The 27774-nt window shown below is 35.6% G+C and overlaps 1 protein-coding gene across 2 annotated transcripts in view; it reads right to left on the bottom strand.

Moving 5' to 3' along the window:
* The window catches only part of Rab3-GAP (Rab3 GTPase activating protein), a 732105-nt gene that overhangs the window by 431668 nt on the left and 272663 nt on the right, over positions 1-27774 (bottom strand). For both annotated transcript variants that reach the window (XM_090399255.1, XM_090399256.1), the window contains 2 exons: positions 26986-27113; positions 9804-9862 (listed from right to left, as the gene is read on the bottom strand). In XM_090399255.1, coding sequence (XP_090255381.1) covers positions 9804-9862; positions 26986-27113 — 187 coding nt within the window. The remainder of the gene's footprint in view (positions 1-9803; positions 9863-26985; positions 27114-27774) is intronic.

Below are 27774 nucleotides of genomic sequence, written 5' to 3'. Positions count from 1 at the left end.
CTCCTTTGATCAATAGCTATTTAATTTAAGCCTCAGTGCTGGGAAGGTGTCAGTGGAATAGAATGAGGGCAAAGTAATCCCACTGCATTAAATTAAAAAATAAAGCTGTCCATAAGCAGAAAATTATAGACAAATCAGCATCTCAGGAATGGTGGTTAAGGTATTGGAGAAATTGGTGAAAGACAGAATTAAGGACTGGGTGGATAGAAATATGATACTCTATAAGAGGCAACATGGTTTGATGAAGGTTAAGTCTAGCCTTAGTAATCTGCTCACTTTTTATGATGAAGTGACAGTGGAGATGGATAAGGGAAATGGCTACTCATTGAGACTGCTAGACTGCAAAGGCATTTGACAAAACTCTATTGCATAAAATAGAGAGAATGGGGCAGATATGAATCTAGTGATTTGAAACAGAGAGTGGCTGAAGAATAGATACCAAAGAGTGGTTTACGGAGGAGTCCATAAACCCATCTTTGGTCCTTGGTACCTGGTCCTCTGTTATATAATTTCCATATCAATGATATAAGAAATGAACTGACACGAAATGTTCAGTCGTTTGCTGATGATGCTAAATCTAGATGAATGATGAACATACATGATGCAGAGATCATGCAGGAAGACTTAAATCGACAAGCAATAGGGCAAAGGTAAATGGCTGCCAGTTTACTGTGCCAAGTGTAAAGTGATGTACTTTGGGAAGAAGAGATTATCAGCTGTGTTACAATATCGATGAAAATCGATGGAACTGAACTGCAGAAAACTGACAAGACCAGGGACTTGGGAAATGATTGTGGACAGGGAGTTGAAGTTTAAAGGACATATTGTGAAAATAGCACATCAGATTATCGTGTTGTTGAAGAACAACCCGATAAACTGATGGAGAAGTTATTGTTCCCCTTTGTAAGGTTTTAATAAAGCCACATCTGGACTATTGTATGCAAATCTGGTCACCCGGATTCCATAGGGATGAAGAAGTTCTGGAGAAGATCCAAAGGTGAATGACAAAGATTGTGGCAGATCTATCTAATGCTACTGAACAGATTGACAGTCTGTTGGCTTCAAAAAACTAGCTGATAGGTTAAAAAAAGAGGAGACATGATAGAAGCATGTAAGTTATTAAAGAGGTTTTATAGGACTGACACTAAAGACTTTTTTTCAGGAGAAAACAAAGGGTAACCCATGAAAATTGTGGAAGAGTGTGGTTAAGAAGAGAACTGGGACTAGATTTTTTGCTTTAAAGAAGGTGAATGGGTTGCCAGAGGTGACTGTGAGTGCTTCATAAGTGAATGAGTTTAAAGGACAGGTATGATAGGTATTGTAGTAATAATGCATCTCCCATACACAGTATTAATGTACTACTGGTGGACCAACCAACGTCTCTTGTATGGGCAAAGCATAAAATAAAAAAATAATAATAATAAAAAAAACATTCAAAATGAAATAAATCTCTCACAACGAGTCTTCTGACTCCATGGAGATACCTATACAATAATAGTAACAATTAATGCAAAACCACCTTTTGCACATGTTCTCTGCCTCCAACATCATTGAACATGCCAGTAAAAAGTAAAAATTTTTGGATTAGTCTTTTGGGCATTGGCAACTTATAAATTATCAATAGTTAGCTAATTTGCTTGTCCCCATTACTGGCTAACTCCTCTACTCTTATAAAAAAAATTCTGTCCATTTCAATCACATCTTTAAAAATTCAGCCATAATGGTTAGTTTCGATGTCACTTTCTTATTCACTAATGTACCACTAATACACACTCTTGATTTAATGAAGTCTAATTTTTCCCCTGATATCTTTGAATTATTCAAATTTACTATGTATGCAAGTTACTTTACCTGGCAAGAAAAACTCTACAAACATTAAGTATAATTTCTGGGAAATTCCCATGCTACTCCTCTAAAACACTATTAATATAATTAACGGCTATTTTAGCCTGTTTTTGTTTAGGAGTGTCCCTTATATTTAGTACATTGGCTAACATAACTCAAAAGGGGGTACATATATATAATTTAGGACATTATGGGCGAGTGTAGAAGGCAATTATGGCAGAATAAAAAATGTTGAAAAATTATGTACATACCTTGATTTTGATTTAAAGATGCCTTCTAAATCCAAGCTCTTGTGGAAGGGGGGGGGGGGGGAGAGGGAAAAAACATGGGGATGTACTTGGGACAAGTACATCCCTTCACACAGAATTAGATGGGAGAAAACCAATGTGCTATAAAGAAGTTGTTACAGGTCAGAAATATTATTTTTTAGAGTCAGCAATGGCTATGAAGCATTCTTCTAACCTGAACAAGGGTAGTTGCATTCATTTGTCAAAAATTTGTAAGACTGTTATCCTACATAGATCAACTCCTACATAACTGTAATATGTTCATTACCCACCCACCTAGATCTCAGTTGCACTCTCGATCTTTATCCTGCCATCCTTCAAACATCTATGTAAGTGACAAATACTACCTCATATTAGCTCTCACACATTCTTAATGCTAACAATATCAAGTTCTTTTCAAATATCTCATTGTTATCATCATTCTGCAATTGATACCATTCTCTTAATTTTTAAATACCAATAAAATACTAAAAGACCAATCAGTTCATTCTCTTAATTTTTCTCAACTTTTAATATCAGTTGTCAAAACTATTTATGAATCTCTCAGATTCATAAGTAGTTTGAATACTGTTTTGCATGCTGCTAGTTCAGGTTTGGCTAATTCTCTCATATTCTACATAAATTTATTCAACTGAGTTCCACTACAGAATGTTTTTGCATATTCTATTATCTATTTCCAAATTTAATTTACCATCTTCATTGCACTGTGCCTAAATAGTTCATACAATTCCGTTGTTTAATAGGCTCTCCATTAAGCAGGTTCTTTTAGCTGTTTACATATAATAACAATGTGAGCTGTTCAGAGCTGAATTTACAACTGTCAATTTGATTAATCTTCATGGTATATATATCAGAACACAGACCGATAAGTAAATAATTAATTTATTGACTTATTGCTGATATTTCGCTGGTATTCTAACCAGTATCTTCAGAGCACAAAAAACAACAATCTGGTGTAACAGTAGGACTAGTTAGAACAATTGTAGCTACGACACAAAGACTAAAGTCTTAGTTAGGCATCCTCTATGTCAAAAAAAAAAAAAAAAAAAAAAAAAAAAAAAAAAATTGTAAAAGCTTCTGTGCAGTACTTAAGTTTTCTTCCGGTTGATTCTGTGTGCAGGAGGTATCCAAAGCATGGTCTGTTAGACCTCACTTGCCATAGTGATAGTGCCAGATGTATTTTCTATGTTCACTGAGGCAGATGTCCACAGTTCTTTCTGTCTGACCATAGTAAGCTTGATCACATGAACAGGGTACCTCATAGACTCCTGGATGTCATAAGGGAGAGATGCTGCCGTTGGGTGAATGGATGAGAGTAGCCAATTTGACATATGGTCTAAATACAGTGCATAGTTCATGTTTATTGAGCACTCTAGATAACTTTTATGATGTGCCTTTAATGCATGGGATGGTGACTGTTTTGCTGCAATTCTCCATGGTGAACAGGGTTATAGCCATTGGCTAAGCAGGTGTGGCGTAAGTGAGCGAGTTCAGCGGTAAGAGCATTGTCATTGGAACAAACGGCTCTGGTGTTACCTTTGTTTGCTTTGGTTATGATAATGTGGTTATTATTATGCAGCTCTTTTAGAGCACTGATTTCCTTATGTGGGATATTATTTTTGGGAGGCTTAGAATGGATTAGATTGTTGGGCACGTCTAAGCATATGTTACTGGCTGTTGCTAGAGACAGGTGGTGTATTCCCCGTTCAACAGATGCCATTATTTTGGCTTTTGGAACTTGCTTGGGAGAAGCTGCAAAATTGTGCCCTCAACTTAATGCACTAATGGCTTCTTTCGTTAAGGTTAATGATGATAAATTCACAACAAAGCAATCTTGTTGTAATTACAGCTGTTGTGTGGGTGTAGCACTGCATTGTTGAACAAGGAATACACGACCTGCCTCCAGCAACATCAAATAACATACATTTAGACATGGCCAACATTCTAATTCATTCTAAGCCTCCCAAGAATAATATCCCACATAAGGAAATCATTGCTCTAAAAGAGCTACATAATAATAACCACATTATCATATCCAAAGCAGACAAAGGGAAAGCAACTGTGGTGGTGGATACAATGGAATATGAAAAGAAAATGCACACACTTCTAGAAGATCAGTCAACATACAAAATTATAGATCGAGATCCCACCAACTCACAAAAGAATAGGTGCATAAATTACTGAAAAAAAGGCACTTCCTGGCCAAAAGAAACAGTAAACAAGCTCAAACCCTTCCATGTTAAAACACCCAGGTTATATGGAGCACCAAAAATTCAAACAAGGTACACCCTTATGCCCTATTGTGGATAGTATAAATAGTCCCACATACAAACTGGCTAGACATTTAGCCAAGCTACTGGCCACTCTCACAAACAATTCTCTCTCCTTTGTCAAAAATTCTACCCACCTAAAAATTATATTAGAAAACCATACCTTAAAAAGTTCTTACATAATGGTGAGTTTTGATATCACCTCACTATTCACAAATGTACTACTAATTGAAACCCCTTGATCTGTTAAAGTCACACTTTCCCCCTGATATATTTGAACTATTTAAATTCACAATACATGCAGGATATTTTACATGTAGAGGGAAAATATACAAACAATTAGATGTGACAGCTATGGGCTCCCCCCCCCCCCTTAGCCAACTTCTACATAGAACACCTGGAAAAGCTAGCTATCAATACAGCTGCTCTCAAACCAATGCTTTGGCTATGTTATGTTGACGATGTGCTTGCTATTTGGCCACATGACCCAGACACATTGGATACATTCTTAGCACATTTAAATAGCCAACACCCAAAAATCCACTTTACAATGGAACTGAAAGCTAACAACTGCCTGCCCTTCCAGAATACATTAATCTTACATCTTCCAGATGGTTCCTTATCATTCTCAGTTTATAGAAAACCCACACAAACAGGAAGATATTTACATAAACAATCACACCATCACCCATCCCAGTAGTATGGTATCCTAAAAATGCTAACCCACAGAGCAAGAGCAATTTGTTCCAATGACAATGCTTGCTGCTGAACTCGCTCACTTATGTCCCACCCTTAGCCAATAGCTATAATCCCCCCCCCCCCCTAAGATAGACAAAATACTAAATGCTCCCCAGAAATAGCCTCTCCCCCACTGTCTGCCACAGAGAACTACAACAAAACAGTCACCATCCCATATATTAAAGGCACATCGGAAAAGATATCTAGAGTGCTCAATAAACATAAACTACGCACCGTATTTAGACCATATGTCAAATTGGCTACTCTCATCCATTCACCCAAAGACAGCATCTCTCTCTCTTTTCCAGGAGTCTACGAGGTACCTTGTTCATGTAATCAAGCTTACTAGGTCAAACAGGAAGAACTGTGGACATCCGCCTCAGTGAACACAAAAAATACATCCGGCACTATTGCTATGGCAAGTCGGGTCTAGAAGATCGTGCTTTTGGATACCCCTGCACACAGGCTCAACTGGAAGAAAACTAAAGCACTGCACAGAAGCTTTTACAAGTTAGAGAGATTGTTCTTAGAATCAACAGAAGCCTTTAAACATACTCCGAACCTCAACAAGTATGGCTGTATAAATTTGTCTAAGATTTGGGAGATAGTCATGTCATCTTAAGACATAACTAATACCTGTTATCTCTCTCTCTCTCTCTTTTTAACATAGAGGATGCCTAATTAAGACTTTAGGCTTTGTGTTGTAGCTACAATTGTTCTAACTAGTCCCACTGTTACACCAGATTGTTGTTGTCTCGTGCAATGTGACAAACTGTTTTTTGTGCTCTGAAGATCCTGGTTAGAATACCAGCAAAATATCAGCAATAAGTAAATAAATTAATTGTTTACTTATCAGTCTATGTTCTAATATATACCTCAAGATTAATAAACATGCATGACGAACAATAAGCCTTTCTATACAATTGTCAATATTTCCACTATTTTCATGGAAAACATAACTTTTGACTCACTTCTTACAGTCATCAAATTTATATAGTACATACATGCACGACACTGATCTATTTTTTTATATACTACACACACACACAGTTTGCTTAATTCACTCACTACAAATGGGCAGATTAACCACTCAGTCAACTATGGTGGATGAAACATATCAACTATCTTATACTCTATATCAATGCTCTCATTTTTAAAAATTACAGAAACAACTACTGTGCTATAGTAAAACTTCAGATTAATATAAACCAAAATAATCACTTTGCATTTAGACTTTCACATCAAGGTCATCATCTGAAGTACACAAGTTCTGTATGTACAAAGAAACAAGCTACGTTAGAATCTGCATAGTATGCTAAAGTCTCACTAATTTGGTCAACAGCCTGACCTCTGATGAAAATAAATAAAACCCTTACTACATTAAAGCCATTATCTATTTGGTTACAAATCATTAAGAAATAAGCTCTCTAGCTTATATTAAGACAGAGAGCAATGTGCTCTCGCATAATTACTCACAGATAAATTAGAACAAAAACAATATTGATGGTGACAAATAAGGGCTAAAATTATTGCTTGAAGTCCTAAAGTACATGTTTGCTGGAGAACTTGAAAGAACTTACGTGGGATGAATGTGCGCCATTCAAATTCTTCGGGTTTTTATGCCATCATTATTGTTTAACATTAAGATGGTTGATCAAGATTTCACAGGCTTTGTTAAATTTACTTTTATACCAGGTTTTTGTATGATGTAAGGAACAGGTGCCTTTCCAATCAATTTAGTGTAGGATGTTAAAAGGTGTGAGCTGAGAGTTTTAGCAAAATTGTTAAATTTTATGTGTCATTTGTGTTCTTTTATTTATGGATGATCTTGATATGAAGGTCAAAATGTCGAGTGATTATTTTAGTTTATATTAAACTGAAGTTTTATTATAACACAGTAGTTTTCCCATGATTTTTACAAATGAATGCTGATCACTGTATAACTATGAAAGAAAGGATTTCACATTCATGCTATTTATTTCATTGATAGATTCTCATGTTTTGGTCAAATGCTACACAAGTTTGTGTCTAACAGCAAAGTTAAACAAAAAGCAAAATTTTTGAAAAATTTTAATACTGATTATCAATACTAAATTCATTCAAATTACCTAGCTGAAATATATTAATATTAGTTCAAATCATTTTTCCAAATTCGACATTAAATAAAAATGCAAATGAAACCAATTTTGAACTATGTGGATATAATCTTGTGATATACATTCAATCTAAAATTTTTCCATTTCCATGACACATTTATTGCAATATATAATTCTGACATGTTCTGCTCCTTTAATGTTCTGTTATGCCCTTGAAAATGATCTACATGGGACAAAACATTAAAATGATTCCACAAATTTTGTTTATGGATTCTGCATAACAAATTTTAATAAAACCTGACAAGAATCTCAGAATAATTTGCAATTGACAAAATGAATTAAATAGGTCTTTATGCATTATACAAAAAGGAATCTAAAAATATACACAATTATAACATTTATAAGAAATGAGGTCATCTCCACCTATTTACATACCATTCTCAAAAATTATATCCATCTTTGAGAACTCTTTCTGCAGGTTTTGAAAGTTTATTTTTCACTTCGTTAAACTATAATAAATTTAGTTTTATCCTTTATCCAAGTGTGAGCAAAAAAAGTTTGCACATGAAAGTATCTTCAGGACTAAGGTAAGGCAATACAACACCGGGAAACTCGCTGCAAAGGTGGAGCAAGCTAACAGCACTCCTATCTCGGTATCTCCCATAATGCAAAACACATCTCCTTGCGGATATGTATAATGTTATGCATTAAGGGAAGGGCCACTACCCATACCGGTTTCGACCTTTATGGAGGTCTCTTCAGTGGGAGCCAGGCCAGAGATGGAGATAACAGGCAGAAGCATTAGCAAGGTCATATCCACCTATGGTGGAGTCCTAAAGTACATGTTTGCTGGAAAACTTGAAAGAACTTATGTGGGATGAATGTGTTCCATTCAAATTCTTCGGGTTTTTATGCATCATTATTGTTTAACATTAAGATGGTTGATCAATTCACAGGCTTTATTAAATTTACTTTTATACCAGGATTTTGTATGGTGTAAGGAACAGGTGCCTTTCCAATCAATTTAGTGTAGGATGTTAAAAGTGTGAGCTGAGAGGTTTCAGCAAAATTTACATTCATTGAATGTAATGGTTAGACAATTCATGTCTAACCTAAAGTTAAACAAAAAGCAAAATTTTTGAAAAATTTTAATACTGATTATCAATACTTAATTCATTGAAATTACCTAGTTGAAATATATTAATATTAGTTCAAATCATTTTTCCAAATTCGGTATTAAATAAAAATGCAAATGAAACCAAGGTTTTGAAAGTTTAAAAGTTTATTTTTCACTTGGTTAGACTATAATAAATTTAGTTTAATCCTTTATCCAAGTGTGAGCAAACAAAGTTTGCACCTGAAAATATCTTCAGGACTGGGGTAAGGCAGCACAACACCGGGCAACTCGCTGCAAAGGTGGAGCAAGCTAAGAGCACTCATATCTCAGTATCTCCCATAATGCAAAACACATCTCCTTGTGAATATGTATAATGTTATGCATTAAGGGAAGGGCCACTACTCAGACCAGTTTCCAATTATAACATTTATAGGAAATTATTTACATACCATTCTCAAAAATTATATCCATCTTTGAGAACTCTTTCTGCAGGTTTTGAAAGTTTATTTTTCACTTGGTTAGACTATAATAAATTTAGTTTAATCCTTTATCCAAGTGTGAGCAAACAAAGTTTGCACCTGAAAGTATCTCAGTACTGGGGCAAGGCAGAACAACACATCGTCATCTCCACCTATGGTGGAGATGACCTTGCTAATGCTTCTGCCTGGTATCTTCAACACTGAGCCTGGCTCTGACTGAAGAGACCTCAATAAAGGTCGAAACTGGTCTGGGTAGTGGCCCTTCCCTTAATGCATAACATTATATATATCTGCAAGGAGATGTGTTTTGCATTATGGGAGATACTGAGATACGAGTGCTGCTAGCTTGCTCCACCTTTGCAGCGAGTTGCACAGTGTTGTACTGTCTTACCCCAGTCCTGAAGATACTTTCAGGTGCAAACTTTGTTTGCTCACACTTGGATAAAGGATTAAACTAAATTTATTATAGTCTAACCAAGTGAAAAATAAACTTTCAACATCTCTCTCTAAATAATTTAATAAAAAGGCGGCACACCTTTTGGCAACTCCTATAGGTGGAGATGACCTTGCTAATGCTTCTGCCTGGTATCTTCAACACTGAGCCTGGCTCTGACTGAAGAGACCTCAATAAAGGTCGAAACTGGTCTGGGTAGTGCATAACATTATACATATCCACAAGGAGATGTGTTTTGCATTATGGGAGATACTGAGATAGGAGTGCTGTTAGCTTGCTCCACCCTTGCAGCGAGTTGCACTGCCTTACCCCAGTCCTGAAGATACTTTCAGGTGCAAACTTTGTTTGCTCACACTTGGATAAAAAATGAAACTAAATTTATTATTATCTTTCTGGATGCATATTTTATAAAATCAGTCTCAGTTGGAAAGACAATTACTCAAAATCAGAAATGCTTACAAAATGATAAAAAACATTATTACATACTATATCTGTGCATGTAAAACAGTAACATTACCTTCCAGACCTACCAACATTAAATGCTGCAACACGAGGACCCTGTTGTAAAGACCATACCTTAAAATATAAATAAATAAATAAAAGATACATAACATGCTTTAAATACAAACAGAACAATGTATTAAAAATGAGAAAGAACTTATAATTATTATTTACATTGCTATTCATTTTATTATTACTTACCTTACCTCACCTTACAACCAATTTACTTCCAACAAAGAGAGATATTACAAGATTTCAAGATTAGGAGTTTTCAGTCTTACTAAATTACTAGATAATTTTATTTCTGAACTTTTACAATCCTTAAGTATGGAAAGTTTTCTATTTAATACCTTGCTTAAAAAGCATGAAAAGAACGAACTATTTGCATATTGCAAAAAAACACAACTCAAGCTTGAACTTTTCCAATGATCCCATCATAAGTCAAAAACATCAGAAGTTGGTAATCACTATAACCATAATGATATATTAAAAAATAATGTGCCTGAATGGAAAACTTTTTAATAGATGCACCAATTATAACATAAAATTACTGTATAGAGTAATACAATGAATAATGAGTGTACAGTGCACATTTACCAGTAAAAGATGCATAAGATAGGGGATTGAAGTGAGAGTAGAAGTGGATCTCTTTAAAGATGTGTATGTTACATCCAACTTAGTTTGCACCATTCTGTCCACATTAGGATCCATTTCCTCAAACAAATGAATTACCTTATTAACAGAGGCAACTGCCTCGGCCACTTTTTTTTTTTTTTATCACTATGACCCGGTGGGGGGGGGTCAGCTTTTTTTTTTTTTTTTTGTTCTCTTTCTTCTTCTACAACTTTCTGTAATCTTCATTTGAGAGCTCTTCTTCCTCAACTTCCACAAACTGTTCTACATCTTCAACCTCCAGCTCCTTAGCAGAACTATCTTGTCACCAATTGCTGTAAAACTTGCTTTGTCTTGTCAAATCCTGTGGATGTGTGACTATAAATTTTCAGCCACTTCTTTCAAATGCTATTCATACCTTCCAAAAGGCTTTTTGGATTTTCTCACCCTCAAATAGCAGCGATAATCTGAGTAAAAGTATCTCTTAAATGTCTCGACAGCAGCAATAACAGCCTGATCCACAATATGCAGGAGTGAAGTGGTATTTGGTGAACGTGAACAATGTAGCAAAGTGGCAGCAGTGTCTAGTTCACATAACTAGGATCATGTGTCCAAAGCGATGGGCTCAGAACTCAATAGGAGGATCTAATCAGGTGGAAAACTGGAAGAAGGTTTCAGGTATCCTGTATGATAAAAATTGTGTACAAAGTTAAAAGGAATGATCTACAAAATGATAGTAAGACCAGTGCAGATGTATAGGTGTGAGACCTGGCAGATGACCAAGAGATGGGAGAAGATGAGACTTCTAAGTGGTATAACAAGATTACAAAAGATCAAAAACTCACTGATTCTGGAGAACAATGAAGGTAACCAAAGTATCTAGGAAGATTAGAAAATCAAGACTGAGGTGGTTTGGTCATGTTATGTGGTGAAACAAAAGCTGTGTGGGAAGGAGAGTGCTGGAGATGAAGCTACCAGGCAAAAAGAAGTAAGGAGAGACCTAAACAACAATGGCTGGACAATTGAGATGGACTTCTAAGACTGATGTGTGTGATCTGCATTGGAGTTGGAATGAAGCTCAAGAAGTTACTGGGATGGCTGTCATAAGTTGCATACATCATAAGTCAAGTATAGGCTGTATATAAATGTTAAAGTTAAGTTTCAGAATGAACTGTCAGTTGTGAAGAGCAACTAATAAAGACATGACTCTTACTCTCATGATGCATAAAAAGCAGGAAAACATAAATAACATAATGAAATAATTCCAACAAGACAGTGATTTGTCACTTCTAATTAACAGGATGTAGCCTATCAAATTTGAAGTTTTAATTCTAATTAAAAAAAAAAAAAAAAGCTATAGAGGATTCAAAATAACACCAACAGTCCAAAAAAAAAAAAAAAGTCATTTTTGTTCTTCCCCATATAACATTTCTCTATTGGTCATATTATTATCGAAATTTGGAACAAATGTTTCTCACATCGCTGAATGTTCTCCTTGGAAATGCAGCATAGATGGAGTAAAATGAAGGGAGAATAAAATGGAGAGAAGACACTCTTCTGCAGATCTCTCTAAAGTTATCTTTGAACCGATTAAATTGAATTTGGAATGTAATTATTTTTATGTTCTTAATGTTGATGTGAGAAGTTTGATCCAATAATGAAAAAATGAAGAGAGAAAAAGAGAGAGATCTCTACACATTTCTTCATCCAACTGATTTTGATTAAATTTTGATAGAAATCTAGAATGATGGTCTCAAAAAGAAACTCAGCCTAATTATATTAAAAATAAGGGGGGGGGGTCTTTTTCTTGGCAAACACACCTCTAAAGATTGAATCATTCAACCAGTTTTGACTAAATATGGAATATAGTGCTGTTTGAAGGTTCTGTGGCAATTCCACAGAGATGAAGTAAACAGCCAGCAGAACTATATTGTGATGGAAAAGAAAGTAAAATGCTGCCAACACAACAGTTTGCAATGATTAACTGATTTTTACAATTTATTCCTTCACTGTTTTACCTACTTCATTTAAATAACTAACTGATATCTCATTAAAAAAAAACATTAAATACACTCATGAGTCAAAATATTATGATCACATACCTAGTAACACGTTGGACCTCCTTTGGCAAAGATAATCCTTTGCACTCATCTTTACATTGACTCCACTAGACCACAGAAGGTGGCCTGAGGTATTCTGGATCAACTAGACAGAATAACATCCTGGAGATCAGCAAGAGACAAGGCAGTGGCATTGATCAGTGAATGCTCCATTCCACGCGATCCCGCAAATGTTTGATTCAAATCGGAAGAATTAGGGAGATGAGAAAGAGAGAGAGAACATGGAATGCTTGGATATGCTCTTCAAACTTAGCTTGCACAATGCAAGCTTTGTGACATGGGGGAATTGTCTTGCTGGAAGAGTCTAGATCTATCAAGCCACATTGTCACCATGTAAAAAAACAATACCTAGTCCAAAACAATCCCCAGTTAAGAATTAGCAGTCAAGATATGTTCAACAGAATGAGAGGATCCAATGATGTCTATGAAAATAATCACACCAGGATATTGCTACACCAGCCTTTTTCCAACAAACTGTTTGGCTGGAAACAAGCTAGCTTGGTCCACCTTTGCTACGAGTTGCCCAGTGTTGTACTACCTTACCCCAGTCCTGAAGATATTTTCAGGTGCAAACTTTGTTTGCTCACACTTGGATAAAGGATTAAACTAAATTTATTAAAAGCTAGGTGGATATAATGCTTTGGCTCATGAGCATATATTAAAAAAGGGAGAAAGGTGCTGAGATAGTATGAACCTAGTGCCAATTCAGAAAGGATTGGTTGGTTGTAGTTTATTGACACAATAAATTCTGATTTTAATCAAATTTGGAATGCATCCATTTCTTATCATGATAAAGCTTTCCTAAAAAATTCAGCTTGAATGGCACAGCATGAAAAGGGCACAATGTACAATTCTGAAGTTACAAACACACAAGGTAATAAAAAATAAACAAATAAATTAGTAAACAACATATGCACAAAAATATGATGCCATTTGTACAAATGAATTCTTCATAAAAAAAAAAGTTAAAGCTTCATGCAATTGGTCCAAGTCTGACACGATCTGAATGAGTGCATATGGTTCAGCTAATTAGTACAAACTGCATTCCAACACCTATGTGTAACAGACTGACAGGAAAAACTGTGGACATCCACCTCAGTGAGCACAAAAAATATATCCGACACTTTCACTATGGGAAGTCAGGTCTAGCAGAACATGCTTTGGATACTCCCGTGCACAGCATCAATTGGAAAAAAAACAAAAGTGCTGCACAGAAGCTTTTACAAGTCAGAGAGGTTGTTCCTGGAATCAACAGAAGCCTTGAAACATACTCCAAACTTCAACAAGTATGGCTGTATAAATCTACCAAAGATTTGGGAGACAGTCATCCTAAGACCAAATTAATACCTGCTTTCTCTCTCGTTCTCCCCCCCCCCCCAACTTAGATGGTGCCTAATTAGGACTTTAGTCTTTGTGCTGCATGCTAGTCCCACTGTCACACCAGATTGTGGTTGTCTCGCTACTGTAACAAACTTTGTTTGTGTGCTCTGAAAATGCTGGATAGAATACCAGCGAAATATTAGCAATTAAGTAAATAAATAGTTATTTTCTTATCAATCTGTATTCGCATCTATACCATTAAAATCCAATCAATATACTATTTCCCAATTCTTAACTGTTAAGCTGCTTATTGGCTGCTTTTTGTAAATCCACTGCTGATTCCAAAAAACTGTCATGTTTGTGTTTGCTACAGTAAAGAATAATAGTTTTTCTCCATTTGAATCAGTGAATGATGTCCAAAGCATTGTCAGCAAGACCTGACTAACCATAATTGTGGTGGCAGATATATTTCTTGTGTTCTTCAAGATGGATGTAGAAGGTAAGTAATGCTGGTGGTGTTACAAACAGTGATGAAACAGCTACCATCTGGTGTGATTGATATCATAGAGGCTTGGTCTTTCCTTTGAAGCATATGAATACTACAACTCAACCTGCCTTCAGTGATCCACTCCTATATAATGATAGTAATGCATTGGCATCTCTATTTGTTGGATCTGTGCAACTTACTAAAGAAAACAAGCTGGAGCTCTAAGTATTAAAATCTCCAAGGATGGTGACCTCACTACCAGAAAGGGTTGAACTGAAGAAAATAAAAATAAATAAATAAATAAAAGGAAATCAAGAAATTCAAAATTAGCTGGTAGGAGAACAGTAAATGAATCTGGGGGGGGGGGGGGGGGGGGGGGGGTAGCCAAAGAGGATGCAAATGGAAGCAGCTGAAATTTTATATTCTGTTAGGAACTGTAGGTGTCCCTACTACTGTTAGTAGGAATCAACGTGTGATGCCAATAGCTTCAGAGAACCGTCCAAGCCTCTGTAGTACTAGGCAGTACAAAGGAAAAGAGGAGCTTCATCACCTTGCTTATTAGAAGCGTAAAGTTGTCAAAAACCATATTTAAAGTTCAGAAGAGAGATTCAGCTTGCCATGCAGATATGAGTGACTTTTCACAGTTGGAGAAACCTAGTATTTTGTCTTTTCCGGAGTACTGCTTTAAAACTATTTTACATATTGAACCATTTGTGAGATAACATACTGGACTGAGTTTAATGGTAATGCTTTTGGAGATCCAACTCAGTTGATGAACAGTCTTACTGTTGCTATTCTGCCAAGTGTGACGGAATGGAGTCCAAGTAGTGATAAGTAAGGGGCACTGTTGAGATCACAGTTTGCAAAATGAGGCGGATGAAATTCCGTATTGATATGGCTGAGTAAAGAATTCAGTATTATATATTCCTTGTCTCTTCCAATTTTAGTCTGCCTTACCAACCATGAAAAGTCAAGCAAAGCAAAGCAGATTACATGCAGGAAAAAAAAGGCAAATTTTGGAAATCACTTCACAAATATACATGACTAGCTTCAGTATGTGGACACCAGAATAGTAAGACCTGGCACTGTAAAACCATAAATCAATCAATTAATCAACTGTTTCCTAGATATAACTGACTCTTGCTACATCAAATAGCTGATATTAATCAATTATGATTGATTTGTGGTTATATGGTGCAAGGTTAGCAAAGGTCTTATTGTACCATAACACAGGTTACAGCAGTACACAGGAAATTAATAAATAATTAAATAGTTATAAAGGAGATAAATTAGTGAATAAGATAAAATGTATGTACAAAGAATTGAGTATCTGAATATTAAAGGTCATCATCATCATCATGCATATCAAGTTTATGCCTGAACTATTTTCACCACTGGGACAACTCGTGACAAAGATGATATATGGTCTCATCACTTGCCTTAGTATCCCATAATAAAAAGCACATCTCCTTGCAGGCATGTATAATGCTATGCATTAAGGAAAGGGTCACTACCACTGATGAGACCTCAAAGGTCGAAACCGGTCTGAGTAGTGACCCTTCCCTTAATGCATAGCATTATACATGTCCGCAAGGATATGTGATTTGCATTATGGGATACTAAAGCAAGTGATGAAAGCTTATGCCACCTTTGCCACGAGCTGCCCCAGTGCTGAAAATACTTCAGGTGCAAATTTTGTTTGCTTACACTTGGATAAAGGATTAAACCAAATATATAATTGGTAGCATAGCCAAGTGTAAAAACTTCCATCAACTTATCTCCAATCCAGAGAATTTTAATAATAAGGTGTGACACCTTTTGGCAACTGCCATATGGAAATATGACTGCTCCATTACTTCCATCTTAGTATCACCACCTCTGCGTCTGGCTCCCACTGACGAGACCTAGGTTTTTCGGCAAGATAAGTACTTTGGTTTTCTTTCTTCCATTTGTTTTTCACTTTATTTTATGGTGCTAGTGGTGGTTTCATCCCCACTAGCACTGGTTTCTTTTAATAAATATTTGAATTGCTGGTATTGCAGTTATTATCTGCATTATGGGATTACTTTAAGCAGCATCATGGCTGCCATTTATAGTAGCTCAAACAAACATTTGCTGGTGGAGTAAAATTATTTCTGTATCACGGGATAATTTTATTCTCAGTCTTACAACTGAAAGTTTTTTTCCTTTCCAATTAAATGCAGAGATTATAGTCTTTTTTGCACTTGAGATAATGGTAAAAGTTCCTCCAAGGGTGCAAACTCTAGGAATTGAAATTCCTGGATGTGAAGAAGTGAGACAGATAACTAAGGTTTTAAAAGAGATAGTTGGTGCAAACAAGATTCATTCTTTCACCCCTTGTGGCGGAGGGAAATATTTAATTGTAATTAAAGATGTGGAAACAAGGAAAAAATTATTACAGGGTTTTACATTCGATTTCCTTTCCAATTAAATGCAGAGATTATAGTCTTTTTCGCATTTGAGATAATGGTATCAGTTCCTCCAAGGGTGCAAACTCTAGGAATTGAAATTCCCGGATGTGAAGAAGTGAGACCGGTAACTAAAGTTTTAAAAGAGATAGTTGGTGCAAACAAGATTCATTCTTTCACCCCTTATGGTGGAGGGAAATATTTAATTGTAGTTAAAGATGTGGAATCAAGGAAAAAACTACTACAGGGTTTTACTTTCGAAGGCAGCACAGTTATTCCTGTAATGGTCGAGAGCCAGGTAAAAACAGTAAAAATCGAAAGATTTCTGATGGAATATATAGAGAATAGTAATGAAATTCTTATACAGACATTTTCGAAATGGGGTAAGATTAGTAATATACGAAAGGGTTTGTCAAGTGAAGATACAAAATGGTTTTCTGGTAATGTCACCTTCACAATGGATATGAAGACACCCATACCAAATTTTGTCAACATCACTACAACCTGAGTTATGGTAAACTATCTCGGAGTACAACGTCAATGCCTGTGTTGCAGTTCATATGATCACCTCAAACCATGTCAGCAATGTGAAAGTTTTGAACACCGCGTTAACATCTGTCCTTTTAGAACTTTCACGGAAAGAGTGGGAGCTCCTGTAGAGCCAATTAGAACACCATATATATCAGAGAGGCATAATGAAGAGTTCCCGGATCTTCCAATTCAGTCTAATAAAGACTGCGCTTTTAAGCAAACTACACTTGGTAAAATCACAAAAAGTGCAAGACCAAATCAGTCAGAAATTAGCCCCAAAATTCCAGATCTGCAGGAGCAACTTTTTCATCAAATGCTGATGGAACATCAGTTGAAATTACCAATAATGAACCTAAAATAACAACTGAACAGGTACACAATGAAATGCAAAAACATTCAACTGTTCTACAAGGAGAAATTGGAAAAAAAACAGAAAAGCAAGACAACTGAAAGAACTTAATATGGAGACAAGATCATCAAAACGGAAAGATGAATTAATAAAAAAAATTGAAGATAAACAAAAAAATTTTGAAAAAGAAGTAATAAAAAATGTAAAGATGGAGAAAGCTGTGGATCATCAAATGAAAACTCTTCGGGCTCAGAAGAGTTTATGGATTATGAAGAACCAACTCATGCTAATAGAGAGAGCAAGAGATACAATTAAAGAAAATATAATAAAGTTTCTGATTCAAAGTTTTCTAAGTACAGTTATTATCTACATGAAAAGAAAATAACTAGCTTCCAAATAAAAAATGATAGCCATGAAATTAAGTAACGGAAAGCAACTGTATAAAACTGGAAAACAGTTTACAAGAAGCAGGTTACACAATTGCTTCTTCACAGATTGAAGACCTCATCGGGTTCATCCAAAATTTAGAAGTTAAAGACGTACCAGTGACACTTCAATAATTATAACATCTCCTTTCTGCATTGCCTCATTAAATGTACGAGGATTCCATAGGCAAATTAAACAAGAAACTATATTGAAACTAAATGGTTTTTGTTTCTCCAAGAAACATACTTCTGCAGATATAAAAAGTTTAACAGATAGATATCCACTTCTTTCTTATTGGAGCTTTGGAAGATTTAACAGGGCTGGAGTAGGAGTTCTTATTCTTGCCCACCTCCTTGGGTCATTCTGTAATATCCAAAGGGATGCAGAAGGGAGAATCTTGACAATAAATTTGAAATACTGTGGATGTGTAATAAAGTTTATAAATGTTTATGCTCCATCTAATGGAACAATTACACGAAAATTCTTCCAGGAATTGGAGCCATATTTATATGGTGCCCACTACATCATAGCAGTTCAAAACTAGAACAGTATTGACAACCCCACATTAGACAAAATAGGAGGACACCCCCAGGAGTGGAAAAGTGGGATATGCACAGTTAAAAGTATGTCTTGACGATGCTCAACTAGTAGACATATGGAGGATTCGCAATCCTAATCTCCAGGCATACACATACATGAATCAAGGTATTGGTACTCATATTGATCAAATTTATATCTCTTCTTCCCTTATAAATAGGATAATTCAGATAAAACATCTTGACATCAACATGTCAGATCATAATCCAGTCATACTTAAGTTCCACTGCATGGAAAAAAGTAGAGATCTCTTCTGGACCATGGAGACTTCCACCAAATTTTCCTTTGATCTTTTCAACTAAATTCCATACCCTCTGTTTGAATTGGAATAATGTTACCTGGAATTGGGATATGTGGTTAAAATTCAAACAAGCAGTAAAGCAGAATATCATGGAATGGGAAAGGAACAGGCTTTCCTCAAAAGGAAAAAGTTGAAAGATCTGTATAAAGAGAGAAGCTGGTTTGTACAAACCAATGCAATGGTATAAAATGTAGCAACATCATTAGAAACATTAACATAGAGATAGGCAGAAACAAGTAGAAGAAAGAAATTTTAAGATAAGAATACAACAGCACTTAGCAGATAGCCTGTCAGCTGCATTCTTCAATGGGCAATTTACAAAATTTCGCAAAGAAAGGACTATCACTGAAATCTGTGTTGATGACATGTCCACCACTAAAGACATCCCTGACTCCTTTCAAAAACACTACAAAAATCTGTTTGAAGACAATAGTACTGTTGGAAATGATAACTCTTGGAACATTAATGACTTTCCTGTTCATATCCAAGATGGGCATGACAGTCCCATTACAGCATCCGAAGTTGCAGCCTATAAAGAATGCCAGACAAGAAAATCCCCAGTGCCTGATGGTCTAGGGATAGAACTTTATCGTGAGACCTGGGATTTTATTCTTCCCATTCCAGTTACACTATTTAATTCCTTTTTCTCATCAGGACATACACCAAGTGAATTTGTACCAAGCCATACTGTTCTCATTCCTAAACCTAATAGAGATCACACCTTAATCAGCAGCTGGAGACCTATTTCGCTATCTAATGCTGACTACAAAATATTTTTCCGCATTATCAATAACAGGCTCAAAGTGGGAAGGAAATATATAATTAAAAGCACACACCTGGTACTCCATACACCACAGGTGTATGGAGTACCAGGTCGAGCAGTAGAATTTAATCTATTTCTGCACGTGATCTAATCGCTTAGTTAACACGAAAAAGCAGTTGATGGCAGTGCTATCAGTAGACCTTACTCAAACATTCGATAATATCAGCATCCCTTCTATTCCACATCCTCCAGAAAATTGGTGTAGGTAAAAAACTGCTATCTGTTATCAAATGAGCATATGCCAATTCAACCACCCACCTCCTAGTTAAGGGGGTTCCTGTCAGACCCAGTAAAAATTCAAAAAGGAGTCAAGCAAGGTTGCCCTCTCAGTCCACTGCTCTTTGCATTGCTTCATGAACCTTTCTTACAACAAGTCAACAATACACATGCTGTGCGAGGAATAACAGTTTCTTCAACTAAAAGGAAAATAAGGTATTAGCATATGCCGATGATGTAGTCGAAACTTTGAAGGATAATGATTCCATATATATATTTTTTGGTATTTTGGAAAAATTCAGCAAAAGCAGCAGATTAATTATTAATGCAGACAAGATAAAATTAAAAGTTAATGGAAAGTGAGATCTTGGAAGCATTCTTTTCTTTTGGACTAACCCCAAAGAGAGAACCCCTCATTATACTTGGAATTCCTTTGTCCACTTATCCAATATTGCCAGTCCAAGAACTCTCCTTTTCTTCTAAAGCCATAGTACTCAAAACCATAACCTTTCCTGCTCAGTTGTACATAATAAATATTACAGACATCACAGAAGCTGAAGAAAAGCAATTATATAGCAAACCTTTGCAATTTTTTTTGGTCTAGCAGATAACAAGAAGCTAAAAAGGAATTTCTTCAACTATCATGGAGGATTTGGACTTCCAGTCTTAAAATTCTGCTATTTAAATAATACAGTTTCAAATATCCATAAAATATTGCAAACTAATCACACATGTGCAGACCTTCTCCGGTACTACTTGGATTTTCATCTTCCCCTGTTTGGAGTTAAAGATTATAAAGGTCGAAAAGCTGAGATTGTTCCTGATTACTACAACACTCTGTGCTTAACACTGCTAAAACATTCCAAAACTGACATTCTTTCGATTAAAATAAAGTAAAATTTGGTATAAAGAAATCATTAATCTCTTTCACTGAGAAGTTCCACAGTTGGGTACTGACAATAATATTTTGTTTCATAACTTGACGAAGTTCCAAGGTTACCCTAACAGGAAGGATCTTGCTTGGAGAATTGCATATGGTCGCCTTCCAGTTAATGACATCAAATGGAGGTACTTTAACACTGGAGATCCAATCTGTGACATCTGTTACCAATTAGAAACAGTAGAATGTGCATTCTACAGCTGCCCTCTTGCTCTGCGTATTTGGAACAGATTATGTAATATGTTGGGCATGCCACTATTTACAACAGAACAGGTTATTTTTTACAATACCCACCACCTGTCAGCAATGGGAAGAGAATTTTGTAATTAATGAATTAAAATACCATTTATGGAAGGAAGGTTAAAAAAAACGTGGATTTGAAAATCAGCAATATGACATCTAAATGCTTTATAATATTGTACTGTGGAAATTTTATTGTTCAGTCAGACTTTTTTGTATTTAGAAAGAAGCATTCTAGGTATTGATATCAAATTTATCAATGGTGTAGACCACCCACCTTATGCAGTATTCACCAGGGGGAGATAAAATTCTGTCTAATCTTGCTATGAGAGGTTTTTTAAATAGTTCCATCCTCTTAATTCAATGTAGTCTTATAGTCAATTGCAGGGATGATTGGAGAGCAATCCCAAGCAGAGAAGGCCAACTCAAGGCAGTTAACCAGATAAGGCTAACCACCTGAGTATCAGTCATCTTTGTGCTTTAGTTTCAATTGGTTTTTTGGTTGTTCATCTATGAGATTGGTGAAAAACAAAAACTGATAGCCTTTTGCTATATGATGATATAAAAGAGCTGAGGCCTTCTCTCTCTCTCTCTCATGCTATCTATCTGTCTTTTTTTTCTCCTAATACTATCAGGCTCTCTTGCACCCCTATACTAACTACTCTAGGCCTATGATGAGCAACCCTTTACTTTTTCACCTCAACATAGATTGAAAGCAGTCTGGGTATTGATCCTTCCCTTAATGCATAGCATTATATGTGTCCACAAGGAGATGTGTTTTGCATTATGGGATACTAAGGAAAGTGATGAGAACTTATACCACCTTTGCCAAGAGTTGCTCCAGTCATGAAAATACTTCAGGTGCAAACTTTGTTTGCTTACACTTGGATAAAGGATTAAACCAATATATAATTGGTAGCATGGCCAAGTGAAAAAACTTCCATCAACATAGTCTTACTATTATGACCTTTTTTCTTGACCACTAGTATTAATAAATTAAAGACTTAATTCGGTATGTTAGTCAAGTAAATAATTGTTTAATATCCGACATGTTTCACTAAGTAATATCTGTCAGCATTTTCAGGGATAGACTGGTAAGCAATGGAAAGTAACAAAAACTAGGAAACTAACCGACAGTTCTAAAAATTATATAAAGTTATCACTGTGCGTGATACAATACGTACGTCGCAAATACAATGTTTTATTTGTTGAGATATTTATTGTAATTTTCATGAAAGTTCATTCCATTTTGGTTAAATGATCTAATTAGAGTTTTCCATATATCTGGTAGGATTAGGCCTTGATTCTTATTTAAGTTACCTGTTGAGCGGGCGACTGTAGCAGCTTCTTTGAATGTTCTGGAATGGTAGTTCTCTCCTATGTAGGGCATATGATTCATATCCCATTCAATATTATGGTTGGTAGAGGTGAAGTGGGAAGAAAGGCCTGATATATCTTGTCTGTTATTCCTTACATAGCCTATGTGTTCTTTCTTTCTTGTTTCAAAACTTCTAGATGTCTGTCCGATGTAATTGATGCCGCATGAACAGGGTATTTAGAAGAAGAGCTAATTTTTTGGATATGGTACTAACAAATGGAATTGTTATAGAGCTTGATGTATTGGGTTTCATCTCGTTGTCTTTGTGGTATGTCATTAAAGAGAATCTTGTTGATGAGTCTTGTAGGGTAGCCATTTAGGGATAGATCTCTGGATATTTTTATTAATTCTTCTTGTAAGTTGCCAGGGTTGTGGTACACTGTATAGCTCTTTTTTTAAGCATATGGATAATGCTGAGTTTCTGGGATATGTGGTGAGACGAGTCAAAATGGAGGTAGCATCCTGTGTTGGTAGGTTTTCTATATACCTACAGATTGATGCTATTGTCAGTTTGTTTCTTAATAAGGACCTCTAGGAATGGAAGTTTATTATCTTTTTCTAGTTCCAATGTGAACTTGATAGTGTTGTGGAAGTGTTGCTTAAAAAAAGAGCTATACAGTACCACAGATCCTGATGAAAACCAGTACATCAGCTCTATAACAATTCCATTTGTTAGTACCATATCCAAAAAATTAGCTCTTCTTCTAAAACCATATAATATCAGAGTAACCTTCAAACCTATTGAGACCATTCAAAAGTTTATAAGATCCCCGAAAGATAGCCATCCTTTCTTCAAATACTCTGGAGTTTACAGCATACCCTGTTCATGCAGCATCAATTACATCGGACAGACATCTAGAAGTTTTGAAACAAGAAAGAAAGAACACATAGGCTATGTAAGGAATAACAGACAAGATATATCAGGCCTTTCTTCCCACCTCGCCTCTACCAACCATAATACTGAATGGGATATGAGTCATATGCCCTACATAGAAGAGAACTACTATTCCAGAACATTCAAAGAAGCTGCTACAGTCGCCCGTTCAACAGGTAACTTAAATAAGAATCAAGGCCTAATCCTACCAGATATATGGAAAACTCTAATTAGATCATTTAACCAAAAAGAAATGAACTTTCATGAAAATTACAATAAATATCTCAACAAATAAAATGTTGTACTTGCGACACGTGTATTGTATCATGCACAGTAATAACCTTATATAATTTTTAGAATTGTCGGTTAGTTTTCTAGTTTTTGTTACTTCCATTGCTTACCAGTGTATTATCCCTGAAAATGCTGACAGATATTAGTCAGCGAAACATGTCGGATATTAAACAATTATTTACTTGACTAACATACCGAATTAAGTCTTTAATTTATTATTAGAGTATCTCTATATTAAAGGTATTAATAAATAGTTATATATACAAGGTATTAATAAATATCAGGTAACCAAAAACGTTCGTGTGGGTTTTTGGTTGAGTTTTCTGCAATGACTTGTTTTATTTTATAGTGGTTTGCAGAGTGCAATTTTTTATGTGCATCATAAGCCACAGATAAGCAGAAGTTGGTGTGTATTCTTTTTCTGTGAGTTTCAATCATTTTAAAATGTCAGCTGAACATCATGTAATTTGGGTTTGTTTGCTTTATGAATTTAAACTTGGTTTGAAGGCATCAGAAGCATTCTGTAAGATACATGTGGCATTTGGAAAAGATGTGGTATCGTAAATGTACTGCACAGAAATCGTTTAAAAAATTTCTTTCTGGTGATGAATCACTTGAAGGTGTACCACGTTCAGAAAGACCCTCCTTATTGATAATGAAGAATTATGTGCAGCTATTGAAAATAATTCAAGATTAACATGTCAAGAACTTTCACAAATGTTTAACATGAGTGGTGAAACAATTTACACTTTGTTTACACTTGCATCAACTGGGAAAATCATGGAGGCTAAGCAAATGGGTCCCACATGCATATCAGAAGACAAACTTCAAAGGCTATCAATTTGTTCTTCATTTCTTTCATCACAAAAATGAGCCATTTTTGGATTACTTGCTCACTTGTGATAAAAAATGGATCTTGTACTCTCTAACAGGAAGTGAAATTATCTTTGGTTGTCCACCAAACAATCCAGTGCCACACATTTCAAAGGCACTGCTTCATCCCCAAAAGACCATGCTTTGTGTATGTGGTGGACTGGAGCCAGTATTGTCCACTATTAGTTTCTTCGCTGTAGGCTAAACAATTACGACCGAGATCTACTCAATGCAATGCAAGAATATGCAGGTTGCATTACTTCAGAAACAGTCAGGACTAGTTAATCAAAAGAAAGTGTTATTCTTACATGACAACGCAAAACCTCATACTACAAAACTTACCAGTGAGAAGATTTGTAGTTTAGGATGGGAGGTACTCCCTCATCCTTCATATTCTCCTGACATTTTTCCCAAGTGATTATCACTTTTTTTTTTGGTGCTAGTCAATCATCATATGCGAAATAGACAATTCTGCAATAAAACAGAGATTGAAGCAAAAGGGCTGCTCTGTGTGTATTAAACAATTGAAGGTAGAAAGATAACAGTGCATGAGACTTCTGAAGATGACAAAATGAAAGATTGTAGAATGGGTACAAGCCTGACATGGAGGAATGCTGTTTGTTTGATGCAGGTAATGTTGTCAATATTCATAACGTGCATACCAAAAAGGATTAATGGCAATCAGAATTGTGTGATATTGGATCTCCCAACACAGATAAAAGAGAGTAGTCCATGCAGGATGATCTGGAAGGGACCTAATTTTTAGAGTTTAATTAAAAGACAAAAAACAAAGACTCTGAATGGGCGATGTGTGGAAAGTAGCTATTCAGATACCCTGATGATGGATAAGTCCAACCACCAGGAGCATGCTCTCTTGCAGAACTGAACCTGAGATCCATAATCAAGCTTTGAATGCACAAGTGTGCAATAATTGCAGAGCAAGGAACATTAATTAGCAGCCTCTCCTCTACAGGATGGGATGCTAATTGATGTTCCTTGCTCTTAGTGAGATTCTTGCAAAGCTTTCTCCTGCAGTATCTGCAATAGCTTTGGGATCAGCAGCAATATATCCATTATCTTCCAAGGCAGACAAATGGTGTATTCTGTATCTAACTATCATCTTTCATATTTTATCCCATACAATTTTTGCACTGGTTGTTTGATTAATCGATGATGTAAATTGGATTCAGGATTGTTTATGACTCTGACATCTCACATAACATGCTTTGGCAAAAGCATGTTTAAATGCAATAGCACTGTGAAAGGGTATCTACAAAATATACCCCATGCTCTAACTTGATCTTTTTTTGGCTGCTTGGCACTCTGGATTCCACCAAGGCTTTGAACAGAGTGGAAATCAGGATGTTTTTGAAATTGCTGCAGTAGCTGCATGGACAATACAATCTGTGACATACTTCACTGCTTCATTAATAGGTGTCTGCTGACTGCTTCAATATTAAATTTTGCAAGATGGGAAAATGTATTCCAGTCAGCCTGGTCCATTTTCCACATGGGCATCCATGTAGGAGGACATGTTTCCCATTAAGACACAGTGCTAATAACAGGAAAATGATTGCTTCAGTATGTATTTTCTTCAACATCCCATCTGAGCAGTGGAAAAATGATAAGAGAGCAGACTGCAAGATCGACTGCAGAATAAGAGTGGGTAGACATAGAAAACAGTGCCATAACTCATTCACTGTAACAAACTATTGAAAAGTCCCACGGATATGATGTTATGGTAGAAGAAATTCACCAGCAAATTATCTATCCGCTATAACAAACTACTTTTCTGGTCTCTATGAGTTTGAGGTAGTGAGCATTGAATAATGCTTATTGGCTAGAGAATATATCCAAGGCTACTAATGGACTAACCAACATGAAGGTGTAGGCAGATGATTTGGCTGCAGTGGATAAACTAAACTTCAAAGTTTGGCACACTTTGCATTGTTGTGGCCAAAAATGCTGGTTTTATCTGCATTTAAGACCTTTGAGGTTAAGCCTTAGATATTGTAAATACACTCTATAATGGTTATCTCAATGAAAATGTCTTCAGCTCTCTTTTAGGCTTGTATCATACATTCTTCCTTGGCCATCTCAAGAAGAACATCTTCAGCTTTGTTTTTAGGCCCACGTCATACATTCTTACTCAGATATCTCAAGAATACCTACATTTAATACCTCTTAAGTCTAAAGGGAAAAAAAAGTTTTTCAAATTACATCAGAAATGGATTGACAAACTCTCATAAGGATCTCAAATACTAAGTTTCATTAAAAATCAATGTTTCCAGAATAGATGTTACAGGCATGAATGCAACTCTACCCATCTGTAATATGCAAATAAGCAATGCAACTGAACTGATAAATGAAAGAAAATGAATGGTGTCATACCTCTAAGATTCCCCTTCTTGGAGCATACATAACTAGAAAAAGAGCCTTTTTATGAAACACTGAAGATCCTGTCACTTCCTGAGTATCTTCTTTCACTTCAATCCAACCACACTGAGCATCACGATAACCTAATCAAGTTGATAAATTGAAATACAAATCAATGCATATGAAATCAGTGTGAAAGGTTTCCAACATAAAAATAAAAAAAAAAAAATGTAACATATATTCAGCATAAATATCTTGTATAAATGAAGCAATATGACAGTATGAGTAATATCCAGTTAGAAATCTTCTAAAGAAGGTTAACATGCAGGAACTGATCAGATAGACATCATAAACAACATGTTAGACTATCATATCCGGTACATGTCACGAGAGTATATATCAGAAAACTAAAATAATAATAATAAAAAAGACAACAATGAATAGGCCTATTTTTTTGTTCCAATGATTAAAATTCTTCAAAAACTGGTGTAAGAGTTAAATAATTTTTTTTTTCTCGGTATAGCCAAATATCACTATATAACTCATAGGGACAACAAAAATAGTTTGTCACAGTGAGTCTGCTATAGTGAATTTGCTTTAACAGACCATTTTACTCCTCAGGTTTTAGTTAGGATTTTTCAAGTAGTTTGTTACAATGAATGAATTTGTAATAATGGTATTTAGTATAAAAAGTCAACTATTTATTACTATTTATTATTATTTTTTTTGGCGAGGTAAAACTAATATCATTGGAAAAGAGAGCACTAATGACTGCAAAAAACATTTTCACAGAATGAAACCCAA

This window comes from Typopeltis vanoorti, chromosome 10 (genome assembly GCF_054136105.1).
Source record: "Typopeltis vanoorti isolate ZY-2024b chromosome 10, IOZ_Tvanoo_1.0, whole genome shotgun sequence".
NCBI lineage: Eukaryota > Metazoa > Arthropoda > Arachnida > Uropygi > Thelyphonidae > Typopeltis > Typopeltis vanoorti.
The sequence above is the reverse complement of the archived record's forward strand: the minus strand, read 5'-3'. Positions and strand labels throughout refer to the sequence as shown.